This window comes from Solea senegalensis, linkage group LG1 (assembly GCF_019176455.1).
Source record: "Solea senegalensis isolate Sse05_10M linkage group LG1, IFAPA_SoseM_1, whole genome shotgun sequence".
NCBI classification, from domain to species: domain Eukaryota; kingdom Metazoa; phylum Chordata; class Actinopteri; order Pleuronectiformes; family Soleidae; genus Solea; species Solea senegalensis.
The window spans coordinates 40,355,495-40,377,700 of record NC_058021.1 but is presented as its reverse complement, the minus strand read 5'-3'; the positions used below and the strand labels follow the sequence as shown (position 1 = coordinate 40,377,700).

General features: G+C 38.5%; 1 protein-coding gene across 2 annotated transcripts in view; it reads right to left on the bottom strand.

Annotated features, from left to right (window-relative positions):
* The window catches only part of pard3aa (par-3 family cell polarity regulator alpha, a), a 314,117-nt gene that overhangs the window by 185,845 nt on the left and 106,066 nt on the right, over positions 1-22,206 (bottom strand). For both annotated transcript variants that reach the window (XM_044031983.1, XM_044031991.1), the window contains exons 4-5: positions 6,984-7,165; positions 3,763-3,900 (exon numbers count right to left, since the gene is read on the bottom strand). In XM_044031983.1, the coding sequence (XP_043887918.1) occupies positions 3,763-3,900; positions 6,984-7,165 (320 nt within the window). The remainder of the gene's footprint in view (positions 1-3,762; positions 3,901-6,983; positions 7,166-22,206) is intronic.

Here is a 22,206-nt window from a genome sequence, read left to right as displayed (position 1 = left end):
CCACCAACACACGAGCTATTCTGACTGGGGTAAGTCTCGCACCACACGGCACTAGAGAGAAGATAAGTGTACTTTTTTTCTGCAATATGAAGTGCAATATTATTGTTTGACATTGCACATCCTGTGATTTCACTGCATTGATGTCAGTCCATCCTCTTCTATTGTTCATAACAAAGCCCTCTAGTAGTTCATCAGGCTGCAAAAAAATGTGCAGAAGCACTCAGCTAGATCCAAACGCGTGTTTGTGTGTGCGCTGCTGAGTGGGAGGGCCTATTAGCATTCATCAACAGCATAACAGGCTGGTTAATGTCAGCTGTTTATGTAAACAATAACTCATAAGGCCTTGGCATTCATTGGCTGATGACACAGTTGGCAGGGAGTGTGTGTGTGTGTCTGTACTTTTCTGGCACAAATACTGACTCAGTTGGAGACCAAAACCTGGTCCTAATGAGGCAGAACTGCATTTATGAGGAACTGGTTAAGTTTAGGGCTAAGATTTGAATTATGGCGAGGTCAAGGTTATGGTTGGTCATTAACTGGTTATGGTCTGGGGTAGGAATTAATGGAAATCAATGGAGGCCTGTGTGTGTTGCTGAGGCTCCTGGAGTGATTTTATTGACAGATTAGCTGGAAAACAAATACGAGGCACTGACTGCGTACGAAATTATGGAATTTAATTAGTGGATAGGCTGCTGTTTAACAACTGCTCTGAGTGTCATCCACACTGTACTGGCAGTTTAGAGTTTTAGAAATGCAGATGTTTTATTTTCCACATTTTAGTTTGAATGGGAAAACATGGAGACCAATGACAATGGAGTTATCTGCATTCACTTCCTGACTGTTTTTTATTGGCTACATCATCTTTGCTAATTGTATCACATGATGATTTAGTGGCTGTCATTAAGTATGACTACGTTCTTTCAAAACCATTTATGGCCAGTTCAGGGACTTAAAATAAAATAATGTTATATTACGTTCGTAGTACTTATTTTTTTAAATATGAATATTTTGATTTTACATTTTTACATTCTTAGAAAAATTAAAAAACATTTTGTTTTAGTACTTTGTTTAGTGTTCTTTATGCTTATATTGTTATCAAACAAATACATGCTTTTGTTATTTACTTTCATTGAGTCATTCTTATTAAAATCATGTGGTATCTTTGGTTTTAATAGTGTAACCGTGTATCTCTTCAATGTATTATTTAATTCAATAAGAAAACTATACATGTTTTTATGTCATTCCACAACTACCATAATACATCAGTGGTGACAACAAGTACGTAGATACAGTTCTGCACATTCTCAGAACAAAACAGGTTTCTGGTCAAAAACTGTATAGTGACATTTTTTGTGTGTCTTCTGATTGGCCTGATTTTTATTTTTATTTTTATTTGGACAAGATTGTTTTTAAAACAGGAGGCCACTCTTGGAGTAACATTTTCAGATTCCTCTCTGGGTTTATCACCTCTGGGTTCCTGTGGTGATGACAAAATCCTGGATTCAGTCTGTAGTGTTGTGCATCCAAACCCAGCCTTAGAACTTTGGTATTTAAAGGATAGGGGGTGGGAGTTTCTGCTTAAATATAAATGGTGAAGCAAAGCACTTAAAGAGTGTACCAAATGATACCGGGAAGTCTGTTCTTCCCGGTATCATTGTGGAGTACCACACATATAATCCATTACAGAAAGAGATTTAATAAAGGAGTGCTTAAAATCTTCAGGTACATTAAGGCTGAAGGAGAGGAAAGGATGCTGCCGGAACATTGTACACGCCAACATACACACCCATAATGTACATGTACAACTTAGGGCCGTCCTTTTAACCCTGTTGCTTGTTTCTTATAAAGTAGAGCAATGAAGTACAACAGATATATATATATATATATATATATATATATATCTATATATATACAAATCCATGATAAACAAGAGTTAGCCGGTGTGATTTTGTTCATGTGCGTGTGTACGTGTGTTGGTGCATGTGTTGCTCATCATCCATAAATGTGATCTCAGTTCTTTTTAATTAACCCACATATTTTTATCTTACCGTCTAACGAGTTAGTGCTGCTATGCTGCTTGTCCATCAGATAGACAAAGAAAAGGCAAAATATCAAACTGTCATGTGTGGGAGGGAAAGGCAAGCGATCAAGCCTGAGATAAAGGCAGTGAAGGAAAGAAAGGAACAACTTGGCAATTATGTGCCCCTTTGAAAATGACACTGTGTCACCTCTAATGAGCGGACTTTGTGTTTTTGAGCATCATCTTATTCATACGGGTGTCAGATTACAAAGACTCAGGTAATAACCACCTTTGAATGCTTAGACCGCAGGTACACGGATGCTCATGACTCTCGCTCAGTGCTAATCTCACATATTGGGTTGAATGTGAGCACTCACCTAAAAACTAAATCTTGGTTTTAGGAAGTTTGATATTTTGGTAGTGCAATGAACTATGTTTAGAATTATAGTTATTATAATTATTATTATAAAATAAAATATACAATTATCAAATAAGTTGAATAAAAGTAAATATAGAGAGCTCTCTATTCATGATTATAAGATAATAAAAAGATTTGCTGTGTACACATGACTGGATATTCTAATATCTAAGACACATGCAAAACACATAAAATTGTCTCTTTTTTCACTCCAATTGTGGCAAGAGAAATGTAATCCAGTGTAGATTATGTGTGAAATGATAACTTCAATTTCAATGAATGCTTATACTTGCACTCTGAGATACTAACCTACTTGCATTCTTGCAACCATTTATCTCAGCTCTGCCTGTTTTCACATCTTCTCGTTGCACTTTTCTTGCTCCGCGGCATGAAAAAGAGATCAATTCAACACCTTCTACATGGGTCAAAATGAGTAGCTGAGGCAGTGATGGGCAGAAACTGAAAGGCAAACTCTCTACACATTGAGCTCAGTGTGTCTGACACCTCCCAAGGTCATCCCTGTTCTCCCAGCAGAGAGCTTCTGTCACTTTTAATAACTTTTTAAGGGAACATTTTTTTTCTCTCTTCTGACAAGCTGACGGGGTCGAGGGACCAGTCGCAGAGTGAGACAATCACAAAGTGCAGACAGAGAGAGGAGGTGTAAAGTGAGGAGGCGAGCCTGCAATGACTGAGACTGAATAACGATACTTGATTAAAGAAAAAAAAAGAAGACACTGGCAAACAGAAAAGAATTACTCAGATGTATAAATTTGATGTCAGTCAGTCAGAATGTATCATGGTCTTAAAACAAATAGACGTAGTTAAATAGAGATAAATGCAAATACAGGTGTCTGGCTGTATCTACTCATGTTACACTCAGCAGCACATTATTATGGCAATATGGCTGCCGAGTGTGTAAAACTATTTTTGTATTCTTATTATAATAACTGCCTGACACAGTGTGGCATACAGTATGTACTATGCTCGCTCCACAGGAATGCACATATACAACTTATTTCTTCCAAATCCCAAACCTCAACTTTGGGTATCTTCCATGAAAAAGTACTGAGCCAGTTGCAGTGCTCTGAAAAATTCACTATGTGGAACTCACCAGAATCATCTTTTTATCTTTTATGCAAGCTGGCAGACTGTGCTGGTGTCCCATTGTGACTGAATGAATGTAACGGGCTTGCTGGATCCCTGCCTGCGCAGTTAGCTCACTGCTTGTGCTTATTTGCAAAAAAAAAAATAACAGTGAATCTAATTCTTTAAACCACAAAAATAAACAATGACCATATTTCACGTTTTAAGCCCACAACTGTACCTGCTCCTGTCTGTCCAGCCATTGGTCGACCATTGGATGGTTAGCACTCAGGGACGATCGAGTCATCTCTCTCTGGAACTGAGTGGTCCAGCCGCTCGCATCCCGCGGGAGACTCCGGTAGGCATGGGCTCCTCTGCCCTGCAGACAAAAAAAAATAAGATGTAGAGATTACCTGCTTACATGTATCATCACCACAGCTGCAACAATGAAATCCTTTATCAACAAAACATTTTCAATGACTAACACATTCTTTAAACAGTGTTTTGTGGATTAGTCCTGTCTATCTCTGCTGACTGAGAGACATTTTGTGGTGGATGTTGGTCAGTTTGTTTTGGCTCATTCTCAAATGCAGATTTTTTAAATCAAGCCTCACGCCATTTCATCACCCACAACTCTGCAGCTAGGCCTAAGCCGCTAATAAGTGGCCTCCACAGCTGAGCTCTTCCATTACAGGAAAAGGACCTTCCAAAATGCTTGTGCCAAGGTGGGGTCAAACACCAGCAGACATGACAGTGGCACTGAGTACAAAAACATACAGACTAGATTACATTCCAAACATGATGGCCATGGCTTTAAATTCCCAGTGATTGAAGGTTAAGGTAGCTTAGCATAACTTTGAAAGCAAATTAAAATTTTCACAGAGGAGACAATGACTCACCAAGACAGAAAAACATAAAGGGACTCATTTAGGACAGGAGTATCAAACAATGATCACAAAAATGATAATACGATATTCCACCATAAAACACCAAACAAGCTTATTATAAATGCAATTTAATGTTGAATGTAATACTGTGATAATTACAACTGAACTACTATAATAAAAACATTGCTATCAAAGATATTAAGTCTGTATTCTTTGACCTCACTGGCAGCTGTGCCTCAGCCAAACGTGCTCAGTTTGAATGATGCTGTAGGCCATGTTTTCATTCTAACATGTGCTGGGCCGCATGCAATACAGTAGATTGGGGGGGGATTGGGTTGATCAGTTAGGAAACTGCATTAAAACAGATGAAAATGTGGATTTATTTTAACGAGACATCGCACAACAAAAGAAAACAAACCACTGCACAATGAGAGAGAGTATGAAGAACATAAATAAAAAGCAAGTTAGAAAATATATAATGATAGTAATGTAAAAAAAAGTAGTAAAAAAAAGAAAATGTTTTAAAAGGAGAGATTGAGAGAGAAGGAACAAAAAAAAACTTTGCATGCTGTAATAATCCATGTGTGTGTGTGTTTTAGTTTAGTTGAATGTGGCATGACGGTGGCCAGAGGAAACACTGCAGACAAGACTGTAAAACTCAGCTGGACACGTGGGCTCCAACGAGACGGCCCCCGATAGGCATCATAGCCTCGATCCCCACTGTGCAACAATAGGATTTCTCTCCACAAACTTTTACGACACGTCAGATCGTAAAATGTGGAAAAAACCCAGAATCCAGATACATAACAATAAATCAGCAGACTCATATCCACTGGCTAATCCCTTCAGTTGCCTGTGCTACACAAGGTGAACCAAGATAATGAGGTATTGTAAACTCATTGGGCGACGTGATGAGTTTGCAGTGCGAGCTGATGACTGAGGATTCACACTCTGACCTATATTGTGTAGATTTAGCAGAACCGAGCTTGATTTATCCACAGAGCCTCAAAGGGAAATAGAGCAGATCACGGTCGTGGTATAAAATGATCCCAGACAACCATGAGTCTATGTGTATGGTTGAGTATGGCTTATATCCACACACTCTTTTGGCAGCACTTATCACTGATGTATGGCCACTGTAAGAACAATGTTAGTGCCAAGAAATAAATATATCACAGTCAATGGAAGACATTTAACATCTGTGGCTGACTGTATAAGAATAGACTTCATCTTCGACTGGTGGTGAATATATGGCAGTTAGACATATGAAAAAGAGATATTGAGGATTATGAGGACTAATACTACCTTTTATTGAAAAAAAAAATGTAATAGTTCTGTCAGAAATTGCACAATAAAAATGACTGCCTCCAGGTGTTGGCTTGAAATTGATTTAAATTCACATAACTGATCACCTGCAGCAGATAGGAGTCAAGAAGTAGACCTGAACATTACAGGCAGACATCTTTTTGAATAAACCAGTCAAAAACGGAATCCTTTTTGCATGTGATCTGTTAAATCACAGCCACTCTTGTTATCAATAAATGTAATGGTTTGTTTTTAACGATTAAGTCTCTGCTTCTCCCACAACGCAATTAAACAAAACACGATATCCTGCACAGTGTACATAAAAGAAGAAGCCACGTGCAGGAGCAGGAGGGTCGAACTCATTTTGTGTGTTTTATTCTTTTTGAGGGCACAGATATTTTTCACATTTGCTCAGTTTGGCTTGGGACGGCGGGTCAAGAATGACAAGCTGTTCTGACAAAACGAAAGGTCAAGCGACCATTTTACCCCAAACTTTCCTCTCCTCCCCCACTGCAGAGCATGTCACGGCTCTGAAGACAGAAAGTGTCTTTAAATAGGATTATCAGACCACGCTTTCAGACAAATTAATCACATGGAGGGTTGCCATGTCACGTTCCAAGCACTCTATCGTCTCTCTTTTTAACCTTTGTTTCTCGGGAAACCATCACATGGGGCAGCCATTTTAGAAGTTATTTGTCTTTATTACAAGCCACAGGGAGCTTGTACCTGCCTTTTTTATAAGGATCCATAATCAGATGCTCAAAAAGGCATAGAAAATTGAATTCTGTGTGTTTCACAATCTCTTCTGGCTTTTTTGGAAGGAAAAGACGGGTGTTATCAGGGAAAAAACAACGTTTAGATAAAGACTATATCTATGACACAGCTGGATATCTGCAAGCAGATCGGCACAGGTTTCACACGTGAGAGTACAAAAGAAAATGAAAGAGAAAAGTAAGTTGGAAAGTTGAAAAAAAAAAGAGGGCGACTGGAGGTTAGATTTCAGAGCACATTATCTCTGACATTATAATTGATGCTGATCCACTTTATCTGCAGCCTTGTGAAAAATAGCTTCTAGACAAAATGCAAAAGGATCAGCATACACTACCTGACAGTCGATTAATGAAGAATAAGTGTAACGTTGATTTTTTTTATGCTTGTGGAGATCTCACAGCTTATGAAATTGATATATAGTAAGTCAATACTGTAGTATTTTCTCCACATGGCAGTCAGAACTCAAGGTTAATATACTGACTATTTACATATATAATACCTTTCTTTCCAGACTCCCACCAATGCTTGCGTTTGGTTTGTGGTTGTGCTTGTGGAAGCCAACAGTCGTGGACCAGCGAGCGGGATTCTTTCTGGATGGTTCCTCTGGACCAACTGGGACTTCACCAGGAGGAAGGTCAACCAGGGAGGGATCGCTGCTGGGACGGACGTGGAGTGGCATACCTGAGGAGGGGAAAGTGGAGAGTGGGAAGGAAGGATGAAATGAGGAGAGCAGAGGGGTGAGAGAAAATAAAGAGAGGAGGAAAAAAGACTTAGTGTAACAATAAACCGTTTGCTGCTTTATCCACTTACAAAGTAAATCACTTTTCCACTCAGGCTTCCAACAGTTACACATTTCTGCTGTTTCTGGCCACAACCATCGACGGTCCAACTCAGACAGGAGAAGTGGTGATTAGAGGACTTTTGTTTTTATAAAAGGTCTACTGGGCCCAAACGGAAACACAGTACAACTCAACTATGGAAGGTTAGGCTTGGCTTGAGTCCTGCTGTAGTGAAAGAAATACTGTCGATTTAGTTCCACACAGCTGTGTCTGTGTCTGTGTGTGTGAATGATCATGTAAGCCTCTTCCCAAACCACACTAAAAATAGTCATAATTGCAGCAAAATTGCCCAAACAGTATAGCATGACTGACTCCAAAGATATGAGTCGTTTGTATATGCCCTACTACCAAACGAAGCTGGTTCTGGACAGTTCTGGAGAGTTCCCACATTCCATCAGAACTGTCAAAACAAGTAGACGGGATGAAGTTGTTCTTTACTTCACACTCACTTTAAACATTCAGTGAAAAATCCATGTGCCTGTTACGTGGAAGGCAGCAAGTGTGAGCTGTGGTGTGAATCATCTGGATTTTCCCAAAAGGCCATATGGATTTGTTTATGACATTCTAGCAGCCTGCAAGTTACACCCCTAATTATGCAAATAGTGGGATAACCACCTGTCATCCATCGGCGGATCATTGTAGCGAGCATATGCCGGTGCTAAGCTTCCATCTGATACACCAGAGACATGTCTTAGTGGTGCAAGCGACGGATTTTAATCATGGCTTACACTGTGACACAACTCATGCGTATTTAACGCTGTGACAAGACCGTGGAGCTCTGAATGCTACGGTAAGTGTCTCTTAAGACCACCTGCAGAGTAGTTAAGGATTTGGACGGGATCATTTTGTGACTAAATCCCAAAAATAATGATGAGATTACCACGTTTGTCAGTGCCTGTAGATTTCAGTCGAAAAAAAAACCAATCTTCCTTTCAATATTTTGTCAAATATATTTGAGGAACATCTAATGCCATCAAGTGAAACAATTTGGTTACCAAAACAACCAGCCACTACTGTTCTATTTTTTTCCACCCACAACAGTCAGCTGATTGGGTGACAGGAAAGCATCACTCACATTGCGACGCGACCAGTGTTTCTTTAACAGCCATAGTCTATTCTCATGCAAAGCTTTGACATGTTGCTGAGAATAACAACCACAAACTGAGCATTGTTGTCTGTTGTGTTATCATTCATTGTCATCGCACAGATACCACGTCACGCTATGCATCTCACCCTGCCTACAAGCACTGTTCTCAGTCGAAACACAAGCCTGACCCAGGGATTTACTATTCCAAAGGTTTGTTCCAACATATCCACATCATGAAATTTCTCCTACCTCCTCCTCTTGAGTATTTCAGTCAAACACCTAATATTTCATCCCTCTACCTAATAATTCACTGGCAAGGCCTCTTGTTTCCCCATTTACTTTTAAGGTTTAAGGTTATTTTGGTGATTTAAAAACATTTTCACACCATACTATCACACATACAGAGAAAACAATCTGTCTCAATGTTTTGTGGAAATGCAGGAAGTCTAGTCAACCAAATGAGATGAAAAGTGTAAAGAAACTAAATGAATGAAAATCCTGTCTTATCCATATTTTACTTGACCTTGACGGAGGAAGAAAATTTGATGCACAACATCTGCGCTGAGAAATCGACCGCAGCAGATGTTGTGACATGAATCAACCACAGAAAAATTGTGGTGCAGAATTATCTCTACTATTACAAATGAGATGAGAAAGGAAGGCCTTTCTAAGAATACAGAGAATTTGACAAGCTCTTATCACATCTGCCACAGAAGATACCTCAGTCAGGTAAATTTAAACAACATGGTACGGTTCCATTAAAAGTTCTAGCAAACTATACCAGTGAGAAACCATGCACAACACCAGGATGCTGGAACTAGTTCACCTAAATGGAATGCAGTCATTTATAATGTAATCAACAACACCTCTATTTTCCTATGCCAAAACTATCTGTTTCCATTGACATTCCATTGGCAATTGCATTAGCTGTAAGAAATAAAACAGTGTACTAACACTTACCTCACCTTATTTATTGATTACTTGCCATAACTGCATTCTGATTGTGATCACACTATTGCAGAAAGCTTTTAAAAAAATCTTGATTGTCAGTATAGGAAATCCAGGGGCAGGTTCTGTTGGTTTCCTAATATTATAAGATTTTGGCTTGCACGATTGTGCACCGAACAACAATAATTCACAGCATGTGTGAGGTAGCCTTACACTAACACCCTCCAGTCACTGATGCTGGCCTCTTTTATTACTTTCACTACTTAGTTCACAAAATTTCAAAAAATAGTGTAAGTGAGTAAATCACCTTTGAAAATACACCATATTTGCCAAGTACTGCTGACCATTAAATTTAAGGTGAATGTTGTAAAAACCCTCTTGTTTGCTGCCAACTAGTTTTAAAATATATCGCTCTCTTTCAAAGCTTCCAATACAGACACCATTTGCATCATTGTTCTGTTTCAAGATCATAAAGACTTTGGAAAGTACTTTTTTTTTCTGAGTTGAGTCAGTACCACTATAATACATTTCTCAAGAGGAATTGTTGCTCAAAGTCATGTTCTCATGCTGTAACAAGGAGCTTGTAAAACTTCAATTTCCGTGTACAAACTCCAGATAAAGTTTGACCAATCTCTGCTAACACAGACAAAGCTACACCAGCAGCACACCAACACCTTTTAATATATATATACTGCATCCCTCTGTTTCAAATGTGTCTCCGTTTTTTTTTTGCCCATTGTCTAGACTTCCTCATAGGAGGTAAGGAATCGAGTAAAGAAACCACAGCTAGAAGCCAGATGGCCAGTTGTTGTGTGTTCACTCTTAAATTGGGTTGAAGATTCAATAACGGCATTTAATAGACTTTGCTTGTGCTCAGGAACGGCTGGTTCACATCCAGTTCAGGACTCTAGTGACGTTCACCTCAGACAGAGGGGATAATTAACGTCTGGTGTTATTCTACATGACAGCCTTAGACGTGACACACACGCAGACTAATACTGTAATACAGCAAGACAGAGGGTGAGTGATACCTGTGCAGACATGGTTTATGTGAGAGGCAAAACAATGAAAGGGAATGTAAAGGTGGTTTTAAAAAAAAATGTCCATATAGCCTTTCTTAATCCATTAAGGTGAGTTTTTATTTTGTTTTTTTACAAAAAGAACTGAACTTATTGTGTTTGTCCATGTGTGCATGATTACATATAAGGAGTTAGACTTGTTTTACACTGACAGCTTTTGTGTACTTTCCAGAATCTCTCAATTGGCTCAGCTCAAACTGCACGTTCATCTGTAACTTTGGATACCACAGGAGACTTGATTTTGCTTCACTGTTTCCAGATGTAACAAACTAAGATGTACTTATTCTTAATTCCATTCGTTTTTTTAAAACCACACTTACCTAACATTATCACAAAATATACTATTATTATCTACAGGTAAACACCTGTAGATAATAATAAAGAAGGGAGAGCATGTAGCTGAACTTTTAAATTTATATGACTAGCTCAGACAGTTCTGTTTTCCAATTTCTGATCATGTATTCCCTTTAAGGTTACAAACCTTACATCATTAGGTATGCATTAGTGAAAATCATAAAAGATTTACTGTACGTGAAGGGAGAGAGCAACTCTGACCCTGTCTGCATATCAGAGCTGTGCTTACACATCACGATTCACATTCAGTGATTTTTAATAAAACGCTGATCCAACAGGGGTTCAAATCCTTACAGATTAACATATGATGAATAAGATAGGTGCTATCAAGTGTCTGCTTGCTTGTGTGTTTACTGTTTAGAAGGTCACAATATGAAGATTCTCTCTACTCCCCATTCTCCCTGATCCATTTTCATCTACTTAATTTGTCATGGGATTATCCAGGCAGTCCAAAGGGTTTGGTTGGTCCCACGTTTAATAACCAGAGCTGCCTCTTCAGACCGAGCCAGCCATCGATCCAGGCTGAAGAGGGAGCAAGACCCCTTTAGAGTGGAGGGAGGGTGGAGGCTAATAAGACGAGTCCCTAATCCAGCCCCTGTAGTGGGGGATTATGGCCAAGGCACAGGGTCATAGATGTACACACTACACTTCACTACAGGGAAAGGTCAGGTTCTCTGGGGACTATTACCTCTATTGCTTTGTCCTTTATTTATCTTTCACCTTTACCTTGTTTGAAGGAGAGAACTATATTAGTTTATATGATTGTGGATAAAAGCTTTGCCATAAACACACAGAAGCGAAGTCAATTTTAAGTTGTTTAATTCATATTAGATTAGATTGCAGAATATTTACAGCATGATGAAATAAAGTGGAGTGGGCCTTATATATCATGCACCCACTTCACAAGCTTAAAGTACTGCTATCAGCCATTTACAAAAAAAAAATTAATTGTTAGAATGTGAGAATGTGGACCAGCGACTTTTGTGATGATGAAATTGTTTATGTGCTCATCCAAATGACATTGTTAGTTCTGGCTGTGCAAAGAAAAATCCACTAATCTGTTTCACAAAACTTTATCTCTAGCCATTTCCATACAAATACCTCTTAGGTGTTGCAGATTTAAAATGGGCAAGCCTTCATTCACATTTTTAACCACTAGTTTGAGGAAAGGGTCGCTCTATTTAAAAAGAATGACTTTGTTCGAAACTTATAAATTGCCAACTCGAAACCTGAACCTCGAAAAGGAGTACGATGACAATTTGTTCTCCAATGAGTGGATTTACCTTTTAATTAGAAAACTAGAATTGGCTTTCAAAAAAGTCATAGTACACTTACATATATACAACATACCATATGCAGTGAATGAACATTTCAAATAATAACCTATAATAACCTATCCTATAATGGCTCCACGGGTGGAATTATCCTGTCAAGGAAGGTGTGGGCTAAACAATTTAATGCCACCACAAAATGTGTGCATATGCTAAGCAAATATGCCTGTATCAGCCAACCAAGTTGTTGTCAATCTGGTGGGTGAATAAGTTATTTTCTCTTGTGGCCTTCTAGCCCTGGCATACTCTCGAGCCTTTGCTTTCACATCAAACTGATTTAAATATAAATGCAATGTGACCACGCTTCACGAAAAGTCTAAAAGCATTTTTTTTTTTTTTTCTGAGCAACTCTAAATTCTTCAAGCCTGGGCCAATTCAATGTCTGAATAAATTATGGCACGGAGCCATTTTAACTGTCTCTCTCCAACCACCAACCATGTCCCTTGTGTGCACTAGGGGGGATTTCCACTAAATATAACCTGACCTGAAACAAGCAGGGGGGAAAGAGGTTCCATTTTTGCGACAGTTCTGGAGTGGTGGGAACCAGGACTGTGGAGAAAGAGATGAAAAATGTAGAAGACAGAAATAGAATGCTGATCAAGTGAAAGTTAAACAAGGTGAATAGCACTCAGAGTGCTTCTGTGAAGTAATTAGCAAACTCCAATCTGTCAGACAGAGAGCTGAGATGAACTGTGAATAAACATAAACAGTGGCCTTATGTGAGACAGCATCCATGGACGGATGGAATAACACCACACTACTCACAAGTTATGAAAAGAGAAGCCCTACAAATTTAGCGGTAAGTGCTCTACCTGTTGTGTGTGCATGTGTTTCTATTTCTGAGCATGCGGTTTTGTGCAAATTGGAGCTTGTGTGTTGGAGTTTGATATTCATATGCAGATAAACATGAATCAAGTTTTCATGTCCTCTTTGATTCTGACCAACACAACAAAGACTATTTTAATGCATGAACAAATGCAGCAGTTATTTAAACAGCACCTTTCATAGAAAGCAAGTGCTTAACAGGATAAAAAACAATAGTGTTTTATAATAAGGAACAACCCAGCCATCAACTATCCCAACCAACACATAAAATAAACAAGCATTACCCATAAAACAGGGATGAGGAATTGAAGAAAGTGAGGAAAGGAGGAAATGCTGACATGGATTATGCAGTCAGTTACAAGGGAAAATACTGAAGACTAAAAAACTAAATAAAAGAAAAGTAAATATGTAAATATAACAAATAATGAAATATACAAATAAATAAATATCCAAGTAATACTGATATTGTATAATATTTATTTAATAAGGTTAGTAAAAAGGGTATGTGGGTGAGGTAAAATGGACTAAAACGAAAGCATGCATAAATGAAAAAAGAAATAGTTCACTTAAAAGCCAGGTTATAAAAAGGTAAGACTTAAGTTTGCTTTTGAAAATACTGGTATATTCTTTGCTGCCTTTGGGCCTTCAGGGAGGCTGTTCCATAGACGAGGATCATAATAGTGAAAGGAGGCCTCCCCGTAGTTTTTTGTCCTGACTTTGGGGATGATCAAAAGACTGGAACTATCATACTCTGGGAGTTAAGCAATAAGACAACAGAGAGCTGGTTTCCCACAGGGCGGTGGAGTGAACCATCCTGTTTTCATTTTGAACAAGAAATAGAGAGAAACGGAGACAGATTCTTTCGCTTGACAGAAAAAAATAACACTGACTATTTACTGGGTAGAGTGAGGATGTCAACCTTCCTCAAGCCCTTGGAGATGAGGCCTTCAGCAAAGCACCGTTATAACACTGCAAGTGTGTGCGTGTGTGCAGACTCCCAACTCAAAGGAGATCTCAGAGGGTGAGGTTATTGTGGGGGGAGGCGGCATTCACTCTTCAAATCACGTCTGACTCATCTAGGTCGAGGATCTGCTCAGACTAGGGGGCTCCAGAGAGCAACGCAGCCAGTGGACCAGAATATTTTCAGTCAAACTGAAGTTTAAAACAAAGCAAATCTCATTTCAAAAGCTCCAGTTTAATTGTTCTATTTTTGTTTTTGCAAGTTTTTAAATCCTTGCATTATAATGTGCAGTTAGAAATAATCTAGATGAGAGGTCCCATTTACAACACCGCCCCCTCTGTCTGACTTAAATCCTGGAGACTCTTATCCACACACAGGCCTCTCAGAGTGGCTAATCAGCAAACCAAACAACTGTTGGTCGGAGCAGAAACAGGTCCAAAGCAGCACCTTCCCCATAAACACTATTCTGTGTGTTTCTTATACTCTGTCCACTAGTGCAGAAAAACAGGGGGTCATAAATCTCACTCAGCCTGATATGTGGCCACGCCGGTCATGATTAAAAACACTGCTCTGAAAATATCATGAGCCAGGAGTTGTAGGAGCCAGAGGCCAAGGCCAACGCTAACAAAAAGCTTGTTGTGTTTCACGATTCAGTTTAGTCGCTCTAACACATTTGAAATTTGAGAAAACATCAGAAAGCTGTTACTGCTGAGTTAAATAAAGAATTCTTCCAATTTCACCTAAGAGATTACGTACGTCTGAGTAAGGTGTGCCAGGGGGGTAAAAACATTTGCCTCCTTGTGTTTAAAAGATCAGCTCAAGCTATTTCATTAATATGGCTTCCTATGTGCTGAAGTTTCCCATTTAAGTGTAAATGCATTTTGAATTTGACAGTAAAATAAGTAATTCATTTTCTGAAAATAACATGAAAACAAATTAGTAGCTACAAAATGTTGCAAGGTGGAGATTGCACTGATATTGGATTGTTGTTCTATCATCATGAGCCACTTTTCCTCTGCCCATGGAGAGCTACTGATATCTATTAAGGAAAAAAAAGAAGTGTTATCCTCATGTCTCATTCTGGAGTCAAAAAGGAATACTGCGTTTGAGCCATTTGGTGTTTTTGTGCCCAGTGGCAGGCAAAATTGCACAGTGAAAATGAGATTCATAAGGAACTCATCTAAATGCTGATGATGCCCCGATGTGTAAGTCATCACACAGTGTTGTAAGTTACTAAATGACAACATGTGAGTAAAGGTAAAGCAACATTCACTGTGTAACTACAGTGTGGGTCAAGCTCTGACTATGAAAAACAAGCAAAAGCAACCCCAACTGGTAATCACTTGGTTGTCAATGCTCCAAGTTTAACAACAGCTCATTTAGATTTTCTTTCATTTGCGATCAAACAATTCAATAAGTAATTTCCAGTGCCTTAAATGTTCATTGTAATCACTGCATTGTAATAGGAAAGCTATTTTTTTAGAACACAAATGACAGAATGAAGGAAAGAATATTATAGGACAAAATGACATGATTATAGGAAATGTAACATGTTAATTGTTTTAGTGGTGAGATCAAGTAAAAAAACTATCCTACAGGCATGTAGGACTAACAAATCTTAATTTTAAGCATGAATAAAGCATTTTATGGTATTGATCATCAAAAACTGTCAGTGGAGCACAATGTTTGGATACATGCATTATAGGTTTGGCTGTATACCATGCAAATATTAAATATTAAATAAGTCATTTTGAGACACCATCACAACAGCTATAAGACTCATAAACATTATATTTACATCACATTTCCACTGTGCCTAACTGTGTCTTCCAACTTTATATAACAAAGCAATCGTGTTTTATTTCTCCTAACAACTTTACACTTCAACAGATTTAATTGTCACAGTCGAGAATGAAGTCCCGTTTCAGACTACAGCGTGAAGCTCATAACATTTGCAGTTGCCAGACGGAACGTATACAAAATCCATATCACAAACATTTCAGCTGTAAGAAAAACTCTGAACAAAACAACATCCTCACGCCAGCTGCTCGTTTTAGAAAAGATGACAAATGCCAAAAATTGCTCCAGACTCCCCAACTTTTTCTGGATCCTCTGATGATTTATTGGGGTAAAACAGAAATGTATTTGGTGTGTGAGATGAGAGGAGTGCTGCCGGAGGAGTGATATGGGCAATGGTGTGAGGCCAAGCTTAAATGTGTTGTTGAATGAACTGAGACATTTCTGGTTAAAAGCTGCCCGCTGGGATCTGCCTCTGAGTATATATGATAATCAGCTAAAATAGCTCGCACAGAAATGTATTTCTGCTGAGATGCACGCAGAGTAACTTACATGCAAAAAGTCCAATATCAAAGAGATGCTCTTTTCATAAAACAGAGCAGAAGGCAAAGAGCTCACATATTCAACCCTGCTAAAAAAACTATGGGAAAAACCTTGAATGTTTCAAAAAAGTTATATATAACAACCATTCTCTGTTTTGCGTCGTCCTAATTGGTCACAAAGTATTATAAAACTGCATGAGGACTTTTTGTAGGTGTTTTCCCCACGAGGACTAACAAAACTGTGTAATTGCAAAACAGAGTGGCAGAGGGACCAGCAAGGCTTCTTTAGTTTCATTGATTTTACTGATAATGACAAAATCTAACAAAATAACACCAGTGGTGGGAGGAAGTGGTGACTGGATGGTAATTATATGAGAGTCACGGTGAGACTGAAAGGTCAAAAGTGCTATGTGTTGCACTTAAACATCAATACATCCTTACAGCAGTGACTCCATGGTGCCAACATACACCACAGATTAGATTTCACACAAATTAAGGTGGATGCTATGGCACAAAAAGGGATTACCTTGTAAACAAGAACAGAGGGGTGATGTTATTTCAATGCCTACAATGCTTAAGATAACAGAGTTCCTTGTATTTGTAGATGGAGCAAGTCAAACTTCAAATTCAAAAGTTCCAGAGGGTCAGTCGCTCAAAGTAATGTCACAACTTGACCTAAAAGTGCGGTGTGGAGAGTGATGAAACATGCAAGCAACCTTTCATAAATTGCAACTGCACCTCAAGTACTGAAGCTCTGGTGATGGGCTGAAAAGCATGATGTCTGGACACCATCCAATCCAATTTTTACAACAGTATGCTAATATTTGCTGCTATGCTAAGATGGAAGTTTTAGTTTGACTTTTTTTTTGACACACTTAGATTGCACTCCTGAGGGTGTGATAAGTCTAAACTAAAAGTTTGTAAAAAATGTAAAATCTGTAAAATGTAAATCTCAGTACATACAATACAATGCAACAAACTAACCAAAACACTATTTCAAATGTTGCTGCAAAGAAAACACTAACTGGAAACACAAAACACTGAAAAAGAAGAAGACACTGAGGTTTCTTACATTTCTGGATGAATCGGAGGAGATTACAGGATTGAGGTTCAAAGAACAAAAAAAATCTAGGCTAGGTTTTAGGGGAGTTAAATGTGTGTAAAATGCGGTTGAAATTATTTTTATGTGTTCAATTCTCGTTTTTCATGGCCCCCAAATGAGCCTTTAATATTAATATAAAAACATTTGGACCACCATGTTTTTACAATAGCTCACAATGGACAAACCAATCATCTTTTGAGTTCTGTTGCTACCTGAAGGCGACATTAACATAATCCAACACACTTGTAAGGGAAAGGTGAAGTGACGGATATTTTTCTGTAACATATCAACATACAGTTCACACACTGTATCTTAAATGCAAGAGATTTGTAAAGCATGGACTACTCAGCGAGATGTCACGGAACAGCTTCAACTTAGTATCTATTTGAAGCATCATGGTATAATTTGAAATGCAGATAATTTAATCTGCAGTCAGATATTCAACCACTGAGCTGTGTCCCAAACCCTATTTTCATGTCTGAAATGTATACCGGAGATGCTTTAAGTTCCCTATTTGTGGGATTGATTCCAGCCACTTTACAACGTTCCACATGACAAAGACAAGTGAGGCCTGCAGGCGTTAGGAAGTGGGCAGGAATTCAATCCCACATGCATCTGCTCTGCAAAAATAAGACATGATAGACCAAACCGGCAAGAGACTTTCCCTATGGGTGTCAGTAAAGTATCATTACTGTGAAATGACGCTGTAATGCAAAGCAAAAATCCAAATTTGATAAGCAAAAATGCAAGAGGGACTTCCCACACAGCATATTTACCAGAGTCATGTTTTCACTCAGCGATTCCTTAAGGGAACATGAAGGCATCTAACCACATATCAATAATAAATGAACAGATCAAATCAATGCCAAAGGGTAAGAGGATACTTCTGATAATGTCCAAACATATATGCTAAGGATGCCAAATGAAGCCTTCTGGACAGTCACAGCACATTGTCAAATGAATTTGCCCGTAATGTTCAAATAGCTGCAAAAACCTTTCCATGGGGGGGGGGTGTGTATGTGGAAATGTTTTCCTTTCATCAAAGCTGCGACTGCGAGCCAAAAGTAAGTACTTTGAAAATAATCATGTTTGTGGGAAGATGATAATGTGGTAGATTTCCACAGCACTTTGGGGTGGATTGTATCTTTGAGGATGTGATGAAAAACAGGAGGGGGCAGAAAAGGAATGACACACTCACTGTAGCTGTGGCCAAGGGGAAATATTCCTCATGAGCAAGACAACATCGTTATTCATGAAACGTTCAGACACATTTATTGTATCGCCTTACTCCCGAAACTCATGGGTTTTAAATGCAATATGGGTCACTCTGTATATCTGGAAGTTTTAAACCTTGGTGAAGATGCTGAAACACTATTGCCATTTTTTTTTTCTACATCACCTGTGTGTGAATTTGCATGGAAAACAATGGAAAACAGAAACAAAACAAAATAAGTCCATACCCTTAACTGATAATGTTATGATGGTTATATCATTTTACATATTTTACCATTTTTACCTGATTTTTTAAATCAATCATCAAGATGACGATGAAGGACGTTTCAATAAGGACATTCTGAGGGCTATGTGTGTCGGAGCATTCTAACAGAAAGAAAGAGCTAACAAAAAAAGTATTTAGTATGTTCACCCAAATTTGATGCTTCCATAGATTCAGATCACAGCCAAAAAGCCAATTAAAACCCATGTGCATTGCCAGTAGTGAATGCCTATTAAACCCATTACCACTGTTTAAAAACCCAAAACGTGTTTATTTTTTACCAGTGGGAATGGGTTATTGGTGAGAATCCCTCTGTGTTTGAGTATCGTACAAAAATCCTGTTTGTATTTTGTCACTTCATGTGTTTCCAGAGTAAATCAACTCGTTTTAATGAGATTCTTGAAGCATATCCCATATTGTTAATAGGTTCTCTTCACTTATTTTGGGAAGTGTCATATCAAAGATGGATAGCAGACACACTACTTTTTTATGAAGAACCCTTTTTGCAGCATGTGCTTTTATGTATTTCTGAAACACAAAGCTTGCAATAGTTTAGTGTTTCCCAACCTTTCTTTATGAGGACCCAATCTTTAAAGATGGCACAAACAAACATGACCAACATTACAATATCTACCGTGAGAAGAACAAATTGGTGCATAATGTGGCAACTAATTTAAAGATACTACATACTATCATTTTGAATTTATATGCAATATTTCATCAATGACCGCCTCAGCTGTAACCTGCCTTCTTCTCCCATGTGTGCCAATGCCCCATATATAGGTTAGTGCCAATACTCCACATATTAGAACAATAAAGGACAATGTGGCTCCTCCAAGATGTGTGCACTATGGATAATTGTTTGTCTGACTGAATTAGAAGTGTAACATACATGGGGCATCTGGGAAGTGACTGCACATGCCTCATATGCTTCCCTCACATGTGCTGCTATGGCAGACAAACTTCACAGGTTGACCTCCCCTGTAGAAGACAATGAAACAGATTGAGTAAAAGGGGTGGGGGGACGGGGGGGGGGCAGGGCTTTTTACAAAGGGACTAATGATGTGGGTGGAGGAGCTGAGGGGCTGCAGGTCCACAGAGAGGAAAAGCCCAGAGACAAAGAGATGCTAAACACCATTTAATCTTTTGAGGATTTATTGTGCCAAATCGCGGGGCACTGCCCTTGGCAAATTGTGACCCTCTTTTAACAAGTCATACACAATGTAAATGAACCACAGAGTTCTTTTTTGTAAAAAATACTAATGAGAGACACACAAAGGAGAAAAATAAGAGGCAAATTTAGTGTAACTATTAAACTTAAAAATTAAACTGAAATATTTGTGGACTGAAGTGTATTTTATTTGACAGATCTCTTTGAGATGAGACCAAAAAGCTTACGTATGAGCTATAAAGTAATAACAATGTAAGACAGAATAATAACTGCAAGTTAAATGATTCTCTTTATGTTTAATTTACCCTGGAGAGACCTGCAGCAAATGAGCAACTCCTTTACTACTCTTGGCATTTCAGACAGGAAGAGAGTAAATTGCTTGGTTAATTAATCATTCAAGAGGCAAACAGACTGGATCTGATTTAGGAAATTAAATTATCATTACCTTGTTTTTATTTTATCTGAAGGCTCTATTTGCAATTTGGAAAGATTATATTTGGTTTAGCGCTCAAAACCAAGATTATTTCTTTGGCTCTTTTTTGAAATACAAGACAAAGAAAGGTCAACGACACATCACCTCTCCAATCACATTTCCCACTAACACTTCCTGTATATAGAAAGTGTCATTCCTGGGGTTTCACTTAAAGCAATGCCATATAACATAAATTTAATAGTGTTTAAATTGTGGATAAAAATTGAGAGTCAAGTGTGTAGTCAGTGGATAAAGGTGCCATATTTTAGATTGTGACAGGCAGACACATAATTTTGGCACATGTCCTTCTGCTGACCGTCTGTGGAACTAAGATGACACCAGAGTCTGTGTAAACAAACTTTGGCTGGCTTCCCATGCTCCTCATCGTGGGGTTAAGAAAAAAGATCACATTTTGATTTATGTGTGGATGTCAGAGCGTGTAAATGATTGTATTTCTCAATCAAGACCTCGGTGCTCCTGTGTTGCTTTAAGTGAGACACAAGTGACCTGCAAAACTGCTCTCAGTTCCACTCAGGAAGTAATAAAGCAGTCAACAAACTCAAACACACACATACACACACACGCACACGCACACGCACACGTGCACCCGCACAGACTCCACATGATTAAGTTGTCTAGCTAGCGCTTTATTGGGATCCTGGCACACGTAATAATAGGAATAGTAAGCTTAGCACATTCCCAATAGTGCTGAGTGGAGACTTTGACCACTCCAAGCACTTCACACTTCATTACCAAAACACTGTCTTCACCATTTAACAGTGCCAGTGGTTGCAATAATTAGCTATAATAAGCCCAGTATGATATTATGACAGTATGAGTGTTTTTATGACTAATATTCCCAGCGCCTGAAATAAACGCCCACTCCTCAGCAGTTTAAACACCCATCCTGGCCACTGTGTCTCTCTCTGTCTCTCCTTCCCTCTCTACAAGTGCAAGTATGATTAAAAGTTGACATAACTAATAGCCTCTCTGCTAAGTCAGGCAGAGGAAGGCAGTTCCGACTCTCACAGGGACCTGTGGGTTTTAAAGTGCTTTCAGCTTGCTAATGATGAGCTTGCTACCTTGACTTCCTCACTGCTGAGTGTGTACTTACCTCCTTAGAAATTGAGATGTGTTAGATACAGTTGGAGTGGCTGTGGTTTGTTGGTGAATACGAGTAGCATAGATGTATGAAGAACCAGCAATTGGATCAATGAAGCCCTGGTTATATGTCCGCGAGCTGTAGCATCATTCTCTTCTTCTTTGGTAGGAATGCGTCCAATTCCCGGCGTTCAGACTTGTACCACCACCCGATGGTGAAGCAAGACACTACAGGACCCTGATGGTAAGAGCTGCATCTTGAAAAATCAAAAGCTGTGTTTCCATCATGGTACATTATGGTCTGGTTTGGAATGGTGAAAGCCCTGGGTCAGGATTGAGTTTTGGCTGAGAACAGTACCTTTATTTGGTGGGCGGGCCGCCACATCAGTGAGATACGTAGTGTGACAACAATTGAATACGACACAACAGACAAAAATGGAGGACATCCAGCAGCTCTTTTCTATATATACATATATATATATATATATATATATATATATATATATATATATATATATATATATATATATATATGTATATATATATATATATATATATATATATATATATATATATATATATATATATATATATATATATATACATATATATATATAA